This window comes from Sinocyclocheilus anshuiensis, unplaced genomic scaffold (assembly GCF_001515605.1).
Source record: "Sinocyclocheilus anshuiensis isolate Anshui unplaced genomic scaffold, SAMN03320099.WGS_v1.1 scaffold242, whole genome shotgun sequence".
Classification (NCBI taxonomy): Eukaryota; Metazoa; Chordata; class Actinopteri; order Cypriniformes; family Cyprinidae; genus Sinocyclocheilus; species Sinocyclocheilus anshuiensis.
The window spans coordinates 606,225-626,176 of NW_015546053.1; the positions used below are offsets into that span (position 1 = coordinate 606,225).

The 19,952-nt window shown below is 35.0% G+C and overlaps 1 protein-coding gene across 1 annotated transcript in view; it reads left to right on the plus strand.

Annotated features, from left to right (window-relative positions):
* LOC107699207 (1,4-alpha-glucan-branching enzyme-like) overlaps window positions 1-19,952 on the plus strand; it is a 191,200-nt gene that overhangs the window by 49,719 nt on the left and 121,529 nt on the right. The window contains exons 11-12 of the mRNA XM_016500404.1: window positions 6,612-6,702; window positions 15,616-15,825. Of these exons, the coding sequence (XP_016355890.1) occupies window positions 6,612-6,702; window positions 15,616-15,825 (301 nt within the window). The remainder of the gene's footprint in view (window positions 1-6,611; window positions 6,703-15,615; window positions 15,826-19,952) is intronic.

A 19,952-nucleotide genomic window follows, 5' to 3' on the forward strand; every position in this document is an offset into this window, starting at 1 on the left:
GGCGCCGCAGCAAAAAAATGGCTGCCCACTGCTCCGGGTGTGTGTTCACGGTGTGTGTGTGTTCACTGCTGTGTGTGTGCACTTTGGATGGGATAAATGTAGAGCACTAATTCCGAGTATGAGTCACCATACTTGGCCACATGTCACATCACCTTTTTTGGAATTCTGAGTTTACATTCTGGAATTCTAACTTTTTTTAACAGAATTCTAATTTTACAACTTGCAATTCTGGCGTTTTCCTCGGAATTCTGAGTTTACATACCACGATTCTAACTTTTTTTTTTAAAGCAAAATTCTAAGATTTTTACATCTCTCAATTCTGGCATTTTTCTCTGAATTTTGAGTTTACTGTACATCTTGCAATTCTGACTTTTTTTTCTTGGTATTCTGAGTTTACATCTTGCATTTCTGAATTGTAAACTTACAATCCCATATCCCAAAGAGTGAGATAATTGTGAGATAAAAATACGCAATAACTTTTTTTAAATATAACTTTTATTCCATGGCAGAAATTCGCTTTCATATAACAGTACTCTAGTTAGGGCATGTGGGTGTACTGTATATTCCCTATTAATAGGGATATTTTTGTTTTGTTTTGATTTGTTTGCCTTATGTTAAACAGTTACATGTCATTGAAGCAAATTACTTTATCTACACATGGATGTGGGTTTTATTAAAAACAGATTTTTTAAATTTAATTTAATTTAATTTAATTTTATTTTATTTTATTTAATTTTATATAATTTTATATAATTTAATTTAATTAAATTTTATTAAATTTTATTTTATTACTTTGTGTTGTGATGTTTTTTTGTTTGCATTGGTTTTATGTTGGTTTTATTTTTTTGTGTTGCTTTACAGTAAGTATTGTCTTTGTCAGCAAGGTTTTATTCAAACAAATTACTATAGCCGTCCTTTTTTTTTTTTTTTTTTTTTTTTTTTTTTTTTTAAAACAGTCTTTATTTTATTGCTTTATTTAGTTTAATGGTATTTTCATTTTGTTTGCCTTGGTTTTATGTTGTTCCTTTTTTTTTTCTTTGACAGTTTTACAAACGCTTTAAAAATTGTTTTAAAACAAATTACTTTAATGAGTGTGTGACACATGAGTGTGTCCTTTGACCGATTCAACATTGATATTTTTCTCTGTGGCCTTTTGAAACAAAATGTTTAAACAGTTGTCTCTTTTTATCGCTTTCAGTTTAGAATTTGGCACAAGTTTTAATACTCTTTCTTTCTTCAAATCATTGTTTTAGCTAAACTTTTCAAATGAAAATACATTATAGATGGTGAAGATAATTACTACATAATGTTATGCTCTTAGAGAGACACTTTCATTTTTCTCTGCTAACAAAAACACAACGGGCTTCATCACTAAAGCACTTTATTCTTTTTGATGCATTACAGAGAAGTACTATGGTACTACTATGGTACAGTATTACCATGTTTTTGGAGATATACCATGACAGTACCATGATATTGGAGTATTATTAAGATATCATGCTAAATGAATATTTTGATCATTTTGTACAATAGTATATATCAAAGTATTACCATCCAGTACATCACTGTATGATGGTACCATCACAGGACACTTTTATAAGGATACAAGCATTATTTTTAGCCTGGAGAGAGGTTATGTTCTACCTGCCAACATTCCTCCTTCATCACAAAATATCTGAGCTGCAGTGGTGCTTAACCTGACAGACCTGCTGCATTGATGATGAGCCACTGGCCTTGGTGCCAATGTTCTGGGGAGGCTGCTCTCTCAACCAAGCCCCTTTCTGCAGGTCAACACCCTGTTTACAGGCTTTAGCCACCATGTGGAGTGTTCATTAGTGCTGTCGTGGATGAGAGCTGGAGAGAGGTGTGTTTGAGTGTGCCGATGTGTTTTGGAGATGCAGGGGGTATTTTCAAGTATTTACCAGGCACAGACGATGAGGTTTAGAAGCCTGTGGATTAGAGATTGGGGTGATATGACAGTTAGAGTGATAGTTCGCTAAATTTGAAAATTCTTAATTTCATCTGTGGAACATAAAAGATTAATTAAAAAAAGAAAAATGTCCTGGTCACTTTTTCTATTTAAGGAATGTGAATGGGGACTCTCGCTCTCAGATACCAAAATGACAAAACATATGCAATAAATGCATTATAATGTGATTATATTCAAAGCCATATAATAGCTTTATGTGATAAACAAATGGGAACTTGTATTGGTCTGTTTTTGACCGAGGTAAGATACAGTTCACAAAACCATTCTAAACCAGACTGATCTGGTTTTTGAGTTCTTGAGTCAAAGCATTTAACAACTCACTGGAGAGGATAAACATGAGTGAATGACTTCAATTCAGGACGTTCTTCTACTATGACTGCTAATTGCATGGAAAAGAGCAACCAGCACATTATTTAGCATTTCTCCTTTAGTGTATCACTCAAAAACAAAGACGAACAGGTTTGGAGTGAAATGAGAGTAAATGATAACATATTTTTTTTTATTTTTGGGTGAATGATCTCTTTAATAACATCCATTATATTTTGCTTCCTGGATCCTGGACTTTGTTTTGAAACATTTATTGTTGACAGGAATATTTGTCAAGAGATGCCTGCGGTGTAGGCATAGGGGTGATATATATATATATTTTTACAACAGAAGTTCCAAACATTTATCTCAGTCAGAGAGTCTGAATCCGTTGAAGTGCTTATAAAAGGAGTGTGCTTTTTGGTGTTTGAATTAAATGGTAATTTTCTTCATTTCAGTATGAGTATTGAGTAGGTGGTGGCTTTATTCAATCAAAATTTAACTTTAACTAGCAGAATATCACTGTTAGAACTGGAAAATATCTGGCTAAGAATCTGCTTCATTGAAACAGAACCTTTTTGTTTGTTTGTTTTTTTGTTTTGATTTGTTTGCATTGGTCTTTTATTTATTTGTTTGTTTGTTTATTTATTTATTTATTTAGTTATTTGTTTGTTTATTTATTTATTTATTTATTTATTTATTTATTTATGTTAGAGTCATTGACTAACATTTCTTTATTGTCTAATTTTATATGCATGTTTCATTTATGTATGTATTTCTATCTATCCATCCATCCATCCATCCATATTTACTAGAATAACACTGTTAGACCTGGAGAAGATCTTGCTAAGAATCTGTTTCTTTGAAACATAACTTCTTTGTTTGTTTGTTTTTTTGTTGTTGTGTTTGTTTTCATTTTGTTTTTTGTAATATTTTTGTAATGGGGTGGTTGCTAGTTTTTGTTTGTTTGTTTGTTTGTTTAGGTTCTGTTTGAAATTTTTTGTGTAGGTTGTTGACTAAAATTATTTTTTTTTCCTAATTTTATATGCATATGTTTCCAACATTAATTTTGTTTGAAATGTAATTGTTTGTTTATATCTATCTGTTTATTTTAATTTAACTGACATTTTTATTTCAGGATGAGTTGGTGATGGCCTTATTAAATCAACATTTTAACTTTAGAACATAACTTTTAGAAGTAGACAATTGGCCTGGGTGATAAAACGGTATCGGTATTTATCGACGGTACACCTTCTTCGATAACGATATAAAAAATGTTCAATATAGTGCACGATATAGGCACGTGCTATGAGTCACGCAGACAGCACACACAAACACATGCTGAATTGAGTGCTGTGCCTGCCTGTGATGAGGAGATTGTGAATAAAAAATAATAATATTAGTCGAATTTAAAATAAACATTTGCATTTGAATGTTAGGAGTCCATCAGGGAGCATCATCAGTGGCGCACAAGATGCGGTGATGATGTAAGCGACGTTGCATTTTAATGTTTTGTTAGTCTAGCCCACGAGATGCGCCGCTGCTGTGTTATGCGTTCAAAATATTAGAGAAATATAGAAGCTCAATGCGGAGAAGGTCTTGATTAGTTGAAAACCGAAACAAAGACATTCACACAGATGCATATTCAACGCATTTTAGACGGACAAATATGACTGCTGCACTCGCGTCTCACGCAAAGTTAAAACAGTTTAAACTTTTAGAAAACATGTCGCAAACTTGTGGAGGTTTATTCCTTTTCACTGCGTCTCTTATGTTTTTAAATGCAATCTCCGTGATGAGCGATTTGGCTCTTTGTATTAAGCAATGCATAAATACATGATGCTGTTTTGTTCATAATTGTTTATGCAATTTACGAAATTATATTTGATTTATATGATTTAATTTAGACGTAATGCACGTTTTTTATAGACAGTTATTTCCCTGCGTTAACATTATGTGCTGTATTATTTTGCCCATTGCGCCCTCCTGTGGCCTCAGGAGACAAGCCAAAAGTTTCCTTAAGACCTATTTAATCTGCATACAAAACATAATAAATTATATATTTGTTTAATTTTTATTGTGTTTGACTGTTAAAACAAACAAAAAAAAAACATAATTATATTTGATTTATATGAGTTAATTTAGACGTAATGCACGTTTTTTATAGACAGTTATTTCCCTGCGTTAACATTATGTGCTGTATTATTTTGCCCATTGCGCCCTCCTGTGGCCTCAGGAGACAAGCCAAAAGTTTCCTTAAGACCTATTTAATCTGCATACAAAACATAATAAATTATATATTTGTTTAATTTTTATTGTGTTTGACTGTTAAAACAAACAAAAAAAAATGGTTGTTTGTCTCAATAAATTGGGTTAAGTTAAAAATACAGTGGGTAAATTTAAACTTTTTTTTTCTATTGCTCTTTGTTTTAAAAAAGGTTATAAAAAATGTAAATAATTATCGATACAGAACAATATGAAACATTATATTGTTGATACATTTTTTAGCTATATCGACCAGCCCTAGTAGACAATCATGGAAACATGGAATGTTCTCTTTTTGGAGAATATAAACATACCTCGTATTGGGCCACAGAGGCCCCTGAGGGCCCCATCTATATGTGGGCACAGTAATTCTATAGAAATATCATGGAGGTGGGATCTTTTAGCATCTTAGAAACATGGGAATCTTTGAAAACATTCAGACCCACTCCAACATTGTGCCTGTAAGTTGCATAGGCCCAGACACCACTCAAGTTTTCCTCGAAAAATACAAAAATATGCAAAAATACTTTTTTATTGCTCGTAGGCAAAACAGAAGTATGTGTGCCTGCATGTTTAGATTAAAAATGACCGTCTTCCCACATAACGTCCCACGATGCCATTCGCAGTAACAAATATTATGATAGAATAATTCATGCATATGTCCATGCACTAAACCAGTGTTGTTGCATTGTTTCTGTTGCTCCCTTGAGTTCTCATTGTTTTGTGGTAACCAGTTGCATTTCCCTAGACAATTGTGGTTCTGGTATCTAAAAAGCGTCGAAAAGTGCTCTCTGTGTGTGTGTGTGTGTACGTGTTCGCTCACGCATCGTCGGTGAGACGAGCCCCTGGCGCTGTCACACCTCATCAAAAATCCCCAAACTTTCTCTGAAGCAGGGCGAGGAAGATAGCTAGATATATAGATAAATAAATAAACCAATCTGTTCAGGAAAAAAACGATGTGAGACAAGCCTGGATCTCCCTCTTGAGTTCTTCCCGTACAGATTCAAAGCCATGTCAGGGCAGCTACAGCCTGCGTGGGGAACCGAAACGCTGGTTTTGTGGCTTATCCGGACAGATAAGACTTGTGTATGACCCAATGAGTCATTCAGACGGGGTGTCCGGGTGGCCACTTTGTGTTCGCATAAAAGACCAGCTTCTGTAGTGGACACTTACTGGTCAGAGCTGAAGGGGGAAGAAGGAAGATGTTTTGTTGGGTTTGACGGCCGTATTCATTGTACTGTGGTTGCTTGGGATCAACCTGAGTAGTGTTTTCATGATAAGGTTTTCTGTGGCCTTGACAATGTATTATTTTTGCTTGACTGTTGTATAATATCCTCTCGTTAATGAAAACGGCTGTTTTGAAATTATGTGAAGCCGTGGTTCTCTACGTGGGCATTTGGTACACACTGCAGTGGGGATGACACAACATCAGCAGAACAGCAGAATTTGTACTTTTTGCTGCAACATGTTTGTTTTGCAAAAAAACGGTATAGCTAAAAGTCACAGCTAAAGGTTTGCTGTAGCTAAAAAACAGTTATTAACAAATAATAATCTTAAAAGATTAGATTTGAAGCTTCTTTAAAAGTGTAGGTCATCCACAAATCTTGTATAATAATAACAATAACAATAATAATAATAATAATAATAATAATAATTATTATTATTATTATTATACTATATTTACTGTTAAATATTACGCTATTATTATTTTTAATATTTTAATAATAATAATAATAATAATAATAATAATACCAAATACAAATAATAAACAACACCATAAGTTGTTACAGTACATACTGTATTACAGTACATGTTTTTTGAAGCAATATGACAGCTTTGTGTGATGAACACACAACATTAACTGTGTCTAGGTAACTTTTAGTTTTTATGGAAAATATCTACATGAACATTCTTCAAAATATCTAATGTTCCACTAAAGCAAGCAATTCATAAGGGTTTGGATTGGCATGAGGGCGAGTAAATGAGAGAATACTGATTTTTGGCAAAGATCTGTTAATAAGCGCTGCTCTCTTTACTGTCATACACCCAGGTTATAACTGTATTCAGCTGATGGCGATCATGGAGCATGCATACTATGCTAGCTTCGGTTACCAGGTCACCAGTTTCTTCGCAGCATCAAGGTAAATCTATCTGAAACTGGACAATGTTTTATTATTTTAACATTTTCTTTGTTTTCCGACTAACCAAGTTGCAAACCTAGTGAAATGCCTTGCAGTAATTTTTGCTTAATTTTGGCACATTCACATACAATTGAATAATTATTGTGTCTCAGTTCTGTTGTATACACTCTTTGCACTGCTTCAGGTTTGCTTTTGTCTTTCATTATTATTTCTATGTTCATGCATTTCCTTAATAAAATATATGCACTGTCTATGGAGCGGACATTATTTATATTTGACTGCAGGTGGTATTCTGTATACAACTTTGTATGTGACAAATGAAATCTTGAATCTTGTCTACTGTCTAGAGGCCGTTCACACAGAACGTGTTTTTGCATTCTGCTGTGTTTGACCATGTTTGACCATCGCACTTGCGTCTCGCTTCTTTTGCAACATCTCATGCATGACACAACATTTCCCAAAACTCAGCGATCAAGTTGAAAGAAGTTCAGCTTAAAAAAAAAAAAAAAAAAAAAAACCTCTATACCTTACATTTTTTTTCAGTACTTTCTTCTGGTGTATCCTCTGCCAGTTATCTGTACAAAAACAGTCTGTTATGCTGCTTGATATCATAAACTTTTGATATTTTATTTTAATATATTATTGTAATTAGCTGTCACTAATGATTATTTTGGTAATCGAGTAATTGGTAGATTATTCTGACAATTAATCGAGTAATCAGATAATTATAATAATTTTTTGTAATAATAAAAATAGACCAATAGCCTTTAAAAGTACTTAAAATACATATATAATAGCAATTAGGCAGTAATAATTAGTTCAAATAAAGTATCAAAAGCAAGTAATCATATGGTTTTATTGAACAAAACAGTTAAAATACATAAAGTATTATAAACAACAGAGCTAACGTACATTACATATTATAACAAATACCTCCACACATGTAAATGATAACAGTTTATGTGTAGCAGCATTTACTGTGAACAGAGCAACTCTGACACGAACGTACATAACCAACATGCATGTAAATAATTAAAGCACATGTATTAAACCTGCATCGCATACATTTTATTTAATTGAATCGTAGCGTTTGTGAATTCACAATAGCATTATGTTTTATTATGATTTTTTAAATGGGTTTAACATATCATGCAGCCATGGTAAACGGTTTAAAATGCGTTTCATGGATTCTCGTCCGTGGAATGCACCACTTCCGGTATTTTGCCGGTTATTCGACACGGGCAAAATGCAATCGAGGATTTTTTTTTTAATTGAGTACACAAATTTATTCGAGGAATCGTGACAGCCTTAATCGTATTCATAAACACACTTGTTTTGTAGTGCATATAGTTTTACTGTTTACCACACTTTATGCATCTAGTTATTAACCTATAGTGGCTAATAAAATCTTCAAATTCAATCAGCACATTCAAAGAAAATTGTTAATTCCACATTGCAAAATAAACAGGATGTCTTGCATTTTGTTAGGCCTGTTGATTCAACGCTTTAAATTTTTATGATTAATTATGGAAAAAAAATAACACGTAAAAATGTTGACGTCATCTAATGCTGTTGCTAATGAACATGATGCAAGGCGACGTCTGACTGTGTGATGGAGTCAATTATAATGCAGTTAAATGCCCCTAAAATTCAGGATATGAGGGCAAAAAATGCCTCGCATGGGTTTTTGTCATGTATTTACAGTGGGTACGGAAAGTATTCAGACCCCCTTAAATTTTTCACTCTTTGTTATATTGCAGCCATTTGCTAAAATCATTTAAGTTAATTTTTTTTCCTCATTAAAATTGTTTACCAATATCACACGAGCAAGAGTGCAGGTTTTTTTTTTTTCAGAATATCTGCATGCTTGACAATCTAGTAGTGATTTTATACAACAGTTCAATAAACAAGAAGTTACTCTTGTGTTACATTTTAGACACAGTATTGTCAGTATTGTCTGTTTTTGCCCAATTTCAGCAACAAAAATAGTTTGTAAATGCGAAACCACAGCAGAACTGTTATGACTTTCTGAGCAACACACTTTATGAACAAATCAAGTGAGCCAAGGATTCAGTGAGCCATTTACAAGCAGTCTTCATTTCTGAATGAATCAGCCATTTGAACGAATGAGTTGAATGAATAATTTGCTCATTCAGGGACTTGCCGCCACCTCCTGGGGATTTTAGTTGCATATATAGGGTCAGATTTACTAAACAGGGCAAATTAGCATTAGACCGCAATTCCATGAAAGCGCTGATGGGAGGGGAAATTCTGTGTGTGATTTACTAACAATGCTCACACAGAACACAGATGTAGCCTGATCATTTCCATAATGACCAGTGCATTCTACCAAGTGCAGCGCAAATTACCACCTGCTTTAAGACATGCTTTTTTTGGCGTTAAATAATGGTGCAAATACCAGTACTTTGACGAGCGCAAACGTTAGTAAATCGCGTTGTGTGATTAATTGTAATACTCTCCTCCCACAAAACAACCCAACCTTTGGGTCAAAACAACCCAATAGCTGGGTTATATTTAACCCAGCATTTTTTAGAGTGTAGCGCCAAACACTCGTCCAAATATCCAGTAGGCAAAAAACATATGGTGCGTAGATCCAAAAGATACAAAGATGAAAGAGATCCGCACTCGTCCAAATGCAGCTCAAAAAGCTTATTCCATTTATTGTTCAGAGGTCACAAAAATATGTGGATAGAAGTGCAAAAGTGCAAGTGCAGAACGTTTTCGGGTATTAACCCTTCCTCAGTGCCACGTGCTACCAAGCAGCACCTGCGCTCATTAAAACATGTATTACCGTAATACCCCTAGTATCACAAAGATCTTTTAAACAAATACACATATATATCTAAAATCTATAACAAAATACAGCAAATACATTTATGTCATCCCAAATTAACCATATACAACTATATCAACAAAATATACAAACAAAATATACATATACACCAATAATGATCTCATGACTCCAACAATAGTTCTTAACATCAGTTTTTGTGTATACAATCAATAAACATCATACCCACGTACTCTTCAAGTCCCCCATATCGTTAAATTATATAAAAAAAAAATAATTCAAAGACAAATCTTCATTCATACCAAGAGGGTGTAGACTTTTAAGATCAAAAATCCACCTACATTAATTTTGCAAAAGTCTACGTTCTAAATTCCCTCCTCTACGAGTCTGTGTCAACTTTTCAATAGCTATAAAATTTAGGTCTAAGGGTGCTTTCACACCTGGCCCGTTGTTTCGGAACCTGGTGCGTTTCCCCCCTTAGCTCGGTTCGTTTGGGCATATGTGAACACGGCAATGGCGCTCGGATCCGCGCCAAAACAATCGGTCCGAGATTGCCTGAACGAGGTGGTCTCGGCTCGATTGAAAACAAACTCTGGAGCTCCTGGACTCCTGCTCAAAGTGATAAATTAATATAATGCCAAAAAAAAACAACAACAACAACAATAAGCCCGCGAAGCTGTTATCGTTCCATCCTGACAGATGACAGCTGTGACAGTGAAGTGGAATCCTGGAAAATAAACCGTGAAACTTTGACCAATGAGAGAACAGTTTACTCGCGTGTGACTTGTATTAACAAATTTGTTCTGTTTAGAAACATTAACGTATGAAAGCGACCCACACCAAGAATAAAAAGCAACATTGTAATAATTGTAATCCCTGTTTCAGAACAAAGCAATCGATCTACAGGTGTGAAAGCACCCTAAGACTGAATGAGACATCTCAACAAAATGGCGAGCCACAGGCGATTTTAAATCTTTCCTCCTAATAGCGCTCATATGCTCAATGATCCGAGTTCTAATTTGTCTATTTGTCTTACCCACATATTGTTTTATACACAAACAAGATAACAGATAAATCACATTAGTGGAAACACATGATACCAGTTGTTTAATTTCATATGTGCGATCAGTTATACAACTCCGAAACTCAAAGCATTTTTGCGTACATTTTTACATGCAGCGCATTTGAGACAAGGATAAAAACCAACATTATACTCTCCTTCCATAAACCAACATTATACCCTCCTCCCATACATTTTGCGTCTAAAAAGGAAACTCCTACAAATGCATATTCAATAAGGTCAGGCGCAAAAATAACCGTGTCCATGCCTTTTCAGCACTAATTTTTCTCTGCGCGTCTTTAGTAAATCCTGACAGTATGATTTTAACACCAAAAGATGGTTTGCGCTGGCGCAAGCTGTTATTAAATCTGGCCCTTAGAATATCATTTCTTTTTTTTGTCATATTTCATTATTCATTAATAGGTGATTTGGTTAAAAAACATTTTTGTTATGCTGGTTGAAAGTCTCTTCACATCCCAAACAATCATTGAGTTAAGTGGTCTAAATATATAGTTCAGTCATGAAACTCTAGATGGCACAGGCGACGGATTGTTAACGTAACCGATGATATTCAGAGAGTTAAACGACTTGGCACAAGCTGATTGGTTCATGCTGCATATGCAGCCAATGAGCTTACTGCCTTGCATTTATATGGCTGGCTAGCATTCACTAGAGATTCCTGCAGCGCACTTTCAGAGTTTCTCTGAAACCCTCCACCTTCCCCAGCTCCACCTGTATAGATCTGCTGTGGGGTTTTTTATATGCTATTTGTGCAGCAGCAGTATGTCTTAAATACTCACGGCACCATATCGCCATATGCATTGGCAGTAGCAAGTTCCTGTACTTGCTTGCAGCAGCAGCAGAAGCAGCAATAATCTACAACTACAGCAATAACCAACAGCAGCAGCAATTCAGCAGCAGCGTAGCAGATCTATTCCGCCAAGACCAATTACATTAACATTGTCATATCCATCACCATGCTAAAATCTTCAGAGAGTTGTCATGATTGAAATTTTTTTATATTTTATCTCTGGAAGTAGTAGGACCATAAAATGTTCATCCAATCATATCCCTTGGTCCGAGGGCTACGATAGGCTGTCCTACCTGCCTGTATGTATTTGCATACCTTTGCGCAACCCAGAGAGAATGGAAAGTGTTAATATTGTAATATTGTACGCTTTGTACTGCAATGTTAACACTGCATTCAATCCTCCGCTGTCTCTCATTGTGTCGCTGGTTAGTCTCTGGTCTGTCTGTGCGCGTTCATGTGTTTTGGAGGAGACGTAGCTTTGGAGAGTGATTTGCAAGGAGGGTGGGATCGTATGCTTTCAAAGTTATCTTGCTGTTGCTAGACTCTCCGAAACTTTAACAATATTGTTATTTTTGCCAATATTGACTTGAAATTATCTGATGTGATTAATTAATCAGCACATCATGTAATTAATTAGAAAAAAATTCCTCTCCTATTCCTCTCCCCTGCATCTCACATTTTTAAATGCAAAAACACATTCTTTGTGAATCACCCTGAAGACAGCTTTACTAACCAACAAGCAACTTAATAAGTGATTCATCTGGAATACTAGGCAGGAACTAATGACCCTAAAAATGACCCTGAAAATCAACTCTAGGGTGCACTTGTTGACCCTCAATGAAAAGGATGCTGCCCTGAGGCCCATAACATGGTACAATTCACTAATTTTTATCTTCTTAATGTTCAAAATGAGGTAAATGTAACACCCCTCAGTGAAAACGATAGGCACACACACCATGAGACACTGTCCCACATCTGTGGCCCCAAATCACAGAGAGGCTCCTCTGACGGGGCCGATAATCTCCCTGTAAACACATTTGCAGTTAATCCTGTGGAGAGGTAGAGACCTCAGATAAAGGAAGACAGGCAGGAATTCTTTATTTATGTGCTTTATTCCGTCGCTCGCCCTTACTGGATAGCACTGAAGACAGCCTATAGCGCGAGTATAATGTATACAGAGTAATTTCACCCATGATTGATCTCCCTGAGCCGTTTAAAAAGTGCAAGGTCTGGATGCTGGGAAGGGGGCGGAGGCCGAGGGGAGGGGTATTGTTGTCACCCTGCATCACGTTTGCCGGGGGAAAGCGATTTGATGATAGCTGGAGGACAGATGAAGCTTCTTGGAGCAATTACACGAAGGAGATACGTGAGGAAGCGCTGATGGAAACGCGCCGCTCTTGCCCTTTGTTCCGCAAGGAGCAGTACGTCACCCCGAATGGAGGCTTTGACCTCTGCTCAGCCGCCATGACGGTGTAAACGATCTGAGATTGATTTCTATTTACTGCCATATTTGTTTGTTTTTACACGGCAATTGGCGGCACGGTTGATGTATTTGCACATGTGTTGTTCTGCTGGCACTGCTAAACACAGCTGTTGTGTCGAGGGGATTTTTCTGAGATAGACACATGCACACATACGTAATGTGGCAGATCTGGGATAGTATCCAGAAGGTTGTAGGTTTGAATCCCAAAAGGCCGATCCATGAAGTATGGCCACTGCGCCACTTAAGGGGGACTATAATTGCTTTGTTTGTTTTGAGTGGATGAGCATGTCAACTTTTGGATTAGTGATTAGGTGTAACTGTTTGGAAGAGTATTTTAAGATTGGACAGACCTTGTTTGCGGGGGAACTATTCTTATATACCTATTCTTCTTAATTTCCATTCCAATTATTTTCTGTTTGTCCTTTACAGTTTATTAGTTTTCATCAGTTTTTACTTTAATTTGATCTTTTATAACTTTTTTTTTTTTTTACAGTATCTTGTAGTTTATTTATTTTTTTTGTTTTTATTTATTTAGTTTTGGACTGCCAAAGGTGTGTTAACAAAATTACATTTCTCAGAGAAGTGTTATGCCAGTTTTCATGTTGAAATTACAAATCTAAAACTATCACAAATATGTTCTGTTTGAAAAAACTTAAATTATTTCTGTATGTATGTATGTTTTCATTCATTCATTCATTCAGTTTGTAATCTTGAAAATGAACTTTAATTTAGCTACCATTTTCCTATTAAACAAGTTTTTATTTTTATTTTTTCATGTTTAAAATTGTGTTTACATTTTTTAAAATCTAATTAATCACACCCTTTTTCTGTGATTAATCGCGATTAATCGCATACTTTATGAAATTAAGCATAGACCATTTATCTTGTTTCAAATGTTTTCATCGTCATTATTTGCTATATCCAGCAAAGTAAACCAAAAGATTGAAGGGTGATTCCGAAAATCAAAAATAAAATTAAGATAAAAAAAGAACACTTAGAAACTCCAAAAGGACACCAAAAAAAAACAAATTATATAAGGAGCCCATATAAGCACATATGAAAGAAAAAAAAATGCTTAAAGAAATCAGAATTGTATAGTATATGTACAGTGCAACAGCAAATATCTTTTTTACATTTTAGAGAAGTCAAGTTGCGATACCGAACAGGACCATATGGAGATGCCAAGAAAAAAACCCTAAACCAACTGCCTGCTGACTGCATATATCTACTACAGTACACGGATCCATTCAGAACAACTAAACACATGACAAATCAAAACATTATCGTGAATGTGTGTGGAAACAACATGAATGTACGGAAATGTCTGTGCCTGTGCATAAATACAATGTGCGATCAGTGCGTCAAGAGCACTCATACACGCATTATTATAACGGACTTATGTGTGCTTACTGTACTGTACGACTCCTGTATGCCACCGCAATCGTCTTTACCTTGATTGCAGTCTTCATCCATCAAAACTTTACTATCGAGACACTGGTTATCCAGTCGCATCTCATCTGGCCATACAGTGGTGGGAGACAATCCATTCATTCTGTGTGACGTGTGAGGGCTTGCGCTCTTCAGTGACATTCACAGAATATGACAGAGCTCGTGTTTAAAAGCGAAACACACTGGAATAATTAACTGAAAACGCAACGCGAGTCTCTGTTCTCTCTGCAATCTCAGATGTAATCAGCCTGGTTTCCTTTATATTAGCGCTGTTTTGGACGGATTGTTTGAATGCATTCGCTTACTGGATCATTGGAAAACTTTCCCGGAGTTTAGCGGCTTAAAATGAACTGATCGCAAGCAGAGAAGCAAAATTGGGTTAAAGGGTTAGAATAGAAATTGTGCTTTAGTAATTTTGCTTTAATTGCATTAAATTATTTTATGGCGTTGATGATAGTAAAATTAATCGCATGCGTTAACGTTTGACAGCCCTAATATTATGTTATGTTATGTTATGTGAATATTATGTAGATATTTTTGATTATATTAATTGGGCTAAAGACCAAAGTTTATCATAGAAATATTTGAAATTATTAAAACAAATTATTATTATTCATGTCTTTTAAAATGTTTTTATGTCTTTTAAAGTTTTCAAAGCTATAAAAGAAATCATATAGGCCTATATTTTCTATCTATTTATTTATTTTTTATTTATTTAGTCTTTCTGCCTTTATTCAGATAGAACAAGAAAGACATTAAAGACGTGTGTAGGAGAGATCGAAATGGGATTGGAGATGGATTGGAAATAGACCACGAGCTGGGGTTCAATGTCGGGTTGCCCAAAGCACTATTGCACCATATGTTGGAGAGCAACATATTTTGGCCTATTTTATTATCTATTTTATGTTTATTCTTAATCTAAGTTCAGAACAAATGGCTTAAGTTGTTTGTGTATTTGTCTTACACTGTTAGTAACATGAACAAAACATTGTTAATCACAGTTTGCAATCGTCAGCCATCATTACAGCTCTAACTGTAAAGCCGACTCCAGCAGTGTTTCACATTCACATTTTCTTTAGCACATCTTGCAGCAAGCAGATGTTCTGTATTCTGAAATGAGTGCATCTTGTGTTTTGCGATAAACTCAGAAAGATATCTCTATACTTTTGAAAGAACTGGTCTTAACAGTCAGACTGCTGCTAGTTTCAAGCTTAGCCCAAGACGAAGAGCATGCAGCTTGACAGACAACCTCTGCCCAGACTGCTTTGATATCTGCCTTCATCTGTTCTTCTCTCTAGTCGTTACGGCACCCCAGAGGAACTCAAGGAGCTGATTGACGTGGCTCACTCTCTGGGTATCATCGTCCTGCTCGATGTGGTGCACAGCCACGCATCCAAGAACACAGAGGACGGGCTGAACAGCTTTGACGGCTCTGACTCCTGTTTCTTCCACAGCGGGCCCTGTGGAGAACACAGCCTCTGGGACAGCAGACTCTTCAACTACTCTGGGTGAGACTCAAGTTTGTTTTTCACATTTCAAACACCCTAAGCATCACGCTTCACATAAGTTACACGGCTCTCTCATCATATAACACCTTTTGTAACACAGCATTGTGGAACACAACACAGGCGCTCTTCTAAAATCTAGGCTGCGTTCCAAAACCTAGTGAGCTGCCTACAGAAGCAGCATAGACACGCTTTCGACTGGAAGGCTGTTCCGGTAATTATGCTGCCTTCGAAGATACCTTGTTTTTTTGCCAAATTGTTATCCAGGGGTGAAGATCTCCCTTAGAAACTACAGTTGAAATGTAGCTTTAACTGATACTTATCAAGAAATATAAAAGCATTTATGCTAAATTGTCTCTGTAAGCAAACAAATAAATAACTCATTAATACGTTCTAAAGCATACATTGCTGCACAGAAATGGCAATTGCAAAATGACAAGCTTAGTGAAAAAAAATGGTTGGAAAGTTGGTGGACAATGGACTCTTTTCACAGACTGTGATGACGCATTTTAACGGTCATCAGCATTGCAAATCCTGCAAAGATTTTTTATTTTATATTTTCGTTTTTTATGTGTACATTTATAATTATTTTCTATTAACTTTGCATCAAATTACAAAAAAAAAAAAAAATTAACGCTAATGCAAGGGTGTTTCTTAAACAGCTGTATAGTTCTTTAAAAAATGAATAGTGTTTGAATGGTGACAAGCTTGGAGGGAAAAAAAGAATAAGAGTTGGTGGACAATGCAGGAGGAATACGGTATACATATTTGTATAATTTGTTTAAAACTAAATAATATTTGAATAGCGACAAGCTTAATGGAAATAGATTAAATTCAGTGGACAATACTGGAGAAATTCATTATAATTATTTGTGTATATTATTCAAAAATGAATAGTACTTATAAAAAGTCATTTTTTTAGCATTTGTTTGCTTTGTATTTTCTTGTTTACTAGAATAGCGCAGTTAGCTGAGCTTAGCAACATGCTAAAACCAAACTATTAAAGTAAGTAGAGCTCCAGAATTTGGCTATTTAGTTATTTTAAAGAAGATAATTTTAAAGGTTATTTGTTAACTGACAGAATGACTGATTATTTCAGTTTTTCTTCTCTAGTTCACTCAAAACACTGTTTGTAATCATCTATTTTGAAACAGAGGCTACAAACACGTACTGTAGGTTTTTCAGGTTTTCTGTTGTGTTGCTCTCTCCATATTTGTGATTCTTCTTCTTTTTTTTTTCTCCTCTCAACAGCATAGGCAGCCAAGTTTTTTTGAAAGCCCCTTTTTCCAGTGGCGAAATACCCATTTAAGTCATTATTATTGTGTGAATCACTGAATACATTTTTAATTGTCAGTCTTTGTACACATTGAGGCACATCTCATTTTGTCATTGAATGCATCTCAATGTTTTCTTGAGCATCTTATGCCTTGAATGCCACTTTTAAAAAGCTTTCAACATCCCCATTCATTCCCGTTGCATGTTTCAAAGCACTTATTTGATAGAATTACATTAAATTGACAGCACTACTTATTTTTAATATGTTGCATATCCTTAATGTTTCTTTGCTCTAATGTCTAATTTTAACCACTCAAGTTTACTGTTCTGGAACTATGCGAGTTTATAAGTGTGTGTGTGTTCTTGAGTTGTGCTCACAGGTCATATCTCTGTAATTAATAATGTGGCATTGAATTATGCTTCCATAATTAGTTCACCTCATCAGCACTTTTGTTTGCCCATAATCAAGCATTAACATGTCCTTATCTCACACAACGGAATATTCATGTAAAATTCTTAAAGCTTTTAAAGATGCTTTCTGTTTATGAATAATCACTGCCGTATTTGCCTATTTAGACTCATTCATCTCTGAAAACAAAGAGATAATGCAAAAGGGCTAAGAGGCTTAGAAAAGTAGAACCCACAGTAGACCAAGTTGGAGGAACAGTTCTGTCATTATTTACTCACCCTCATGTCGCTTCAAACTTGCTAGACTTTCTTCCATCGAACACAAAAGCAGAATTTTCCGCTGCTTAAAATGGTTTGGAATGACATAAGAGTAAGTAATTGATGACTTTGCATTTTAAGGTGAACTGTCCCTTTAAATTCCAAGAACATGTTATTGTCACAGTAAGGCAAGTAGTTGGAACTTATGTTTGACCTGGTCAGTTTTTCATCATTATAGCTAAAAATGCACTGCATTTCTGTAGCCATTAGGTTTTCATCACAACCATATGCCAGCTAATATGTTAATTTCCCTTTATCCCCACTCTCGAACCCATACTGAGTGAGTCTTTAAATTGGAACACCTACTGTACTCTATTTGCCTCTGGCAGTATTCCCATTGCACCGTCTTGGGCTGACAGCAATTACTTCAATGTTGTATATGAAACCTTTCTGCAAAAGCGCAGTGTGAATTCTCCATCAGTATGTCCTTCCAAATTGTTCACTCCCTTTGTCTCTGAATTCTTGCATGTTAAAGGGGTAAAGACTAAAGTCTCAAACCCAAAGATATATTCTTTATAAAAGACTCGTCCACGCCCTCCTAAAACGCCTCGTTTAAACACGCCCCCAAAATTTTCAAGACACTGTTAGATTCCAGTGTTTTCTGTCATAGCTATGCAAAGATTTTATTTCAAAAACACTATCATATCTATTAAACTATTTCTTATGATTTTAAATGTGTTTAACCTCAGAGATCTCAAAGTAAAAAGAGGTGCTAAAGTCTGAACTCTTAAAATTAAATGATTATAATCTTAATTCAAGCGATGAAGGATTTTGAAAGTCTGACAGTAATCAGTGTTGAGTACTACTGTAAGGTTAAACCTGCCTTCTTGTAATGTTTGAAAATAATTAACAGTTGAAACCATTCATTAGACATTTAGAAAAGTAATCAAATGTAATCAGTTACATTACTCTGTATCCTATTACATTTCCAAAGTAACCCTCCTAACACTGTATACCGCTTGTGATTATTGCAGTTATTAATTATTAAGAAACTCTTCTAAAATTATTCTGTAGTTAATAAGCATAACTTTAAATCATGATATAAACAGGCATAGTTATTTTGACTATATGTATATGTAATTAGATCACAGAGCTGGGAATATGTTTTGGGAATTTTCACTTCATTCTGACTTTTGCAGGACTTTATATGCTTAATGTTTGGTTTGTTAGTTATGAGTGATTTTCTTTTTCATACACAAATATCACATTTTTTATGGTTTTATGGTGCACTCATATTTATTTCCATGTGTATACAGAATCGTCATCTAGATCACTTAACAATGAAATATTCACTTATTCGTCAAAGCAAAAGATCTTATTAAGGTGAAATGGATCTCAAGAGATGCACTTGACATCTGGCTGAGTGGAAAGTGCATTTTGGGTTTGTTTCTGACAGGCTTCATTAAGAGCATGCATTATTCCTGATGGAAAAGAACTTCAGTGGTTTTTGTTCTCGAAAAAACAACTTTACAAATCAGAGCAAACTGTAGGAGTGTTTCCAAAAAGAAGAAAAAAGAATGTTGGTTTGCTGTCAGAACAGTTGACAATTAACTAGGCTTTTTTTAAACAAATCTCACAATTTTGACATCAAGCGTGTGTGTATTATGTGTGAATACTGTTTACAGTTGACAAAGTGTATAATTGGAAGACAAAGCCTCCATTTTTTTTAGATTATTTCAAAAAATAAAAATAACAAACAATAAAAAAAAAACTTGTCTTTTAAAGCTGTCAGTTAAACAGCAGAATGTGTTTGCTCATTAATAACTAAAAGAAAGTTAGTGTGAAACCACAGAGTTTCTGAAAATGTTTTCAGTTTAGTGTTTTTAGTATTGTGAATCTATCAGAATTTATGCAAAGAGGCCAATATTGTAGGACCAGGACAGTTAAAAAAAAACATATTGGACAGGAAAAAGGGATCCAGTTGCAATAAAATGGTCCACTTAATTCAAAGCTTCATTTATTTTGACCTTCGTCAAATACATTTCTCATTGCACTGCCTGAATTTTATTGTGGAGACATTTTTGCCAGTGTTCTGGGTAAAATATCACCAAAACAAAAAAATCAATAATATATATCAAGCTTATAAAAAAAAAGTAATCCCACTTGAATAGTGTTGAAGGGTAATAACA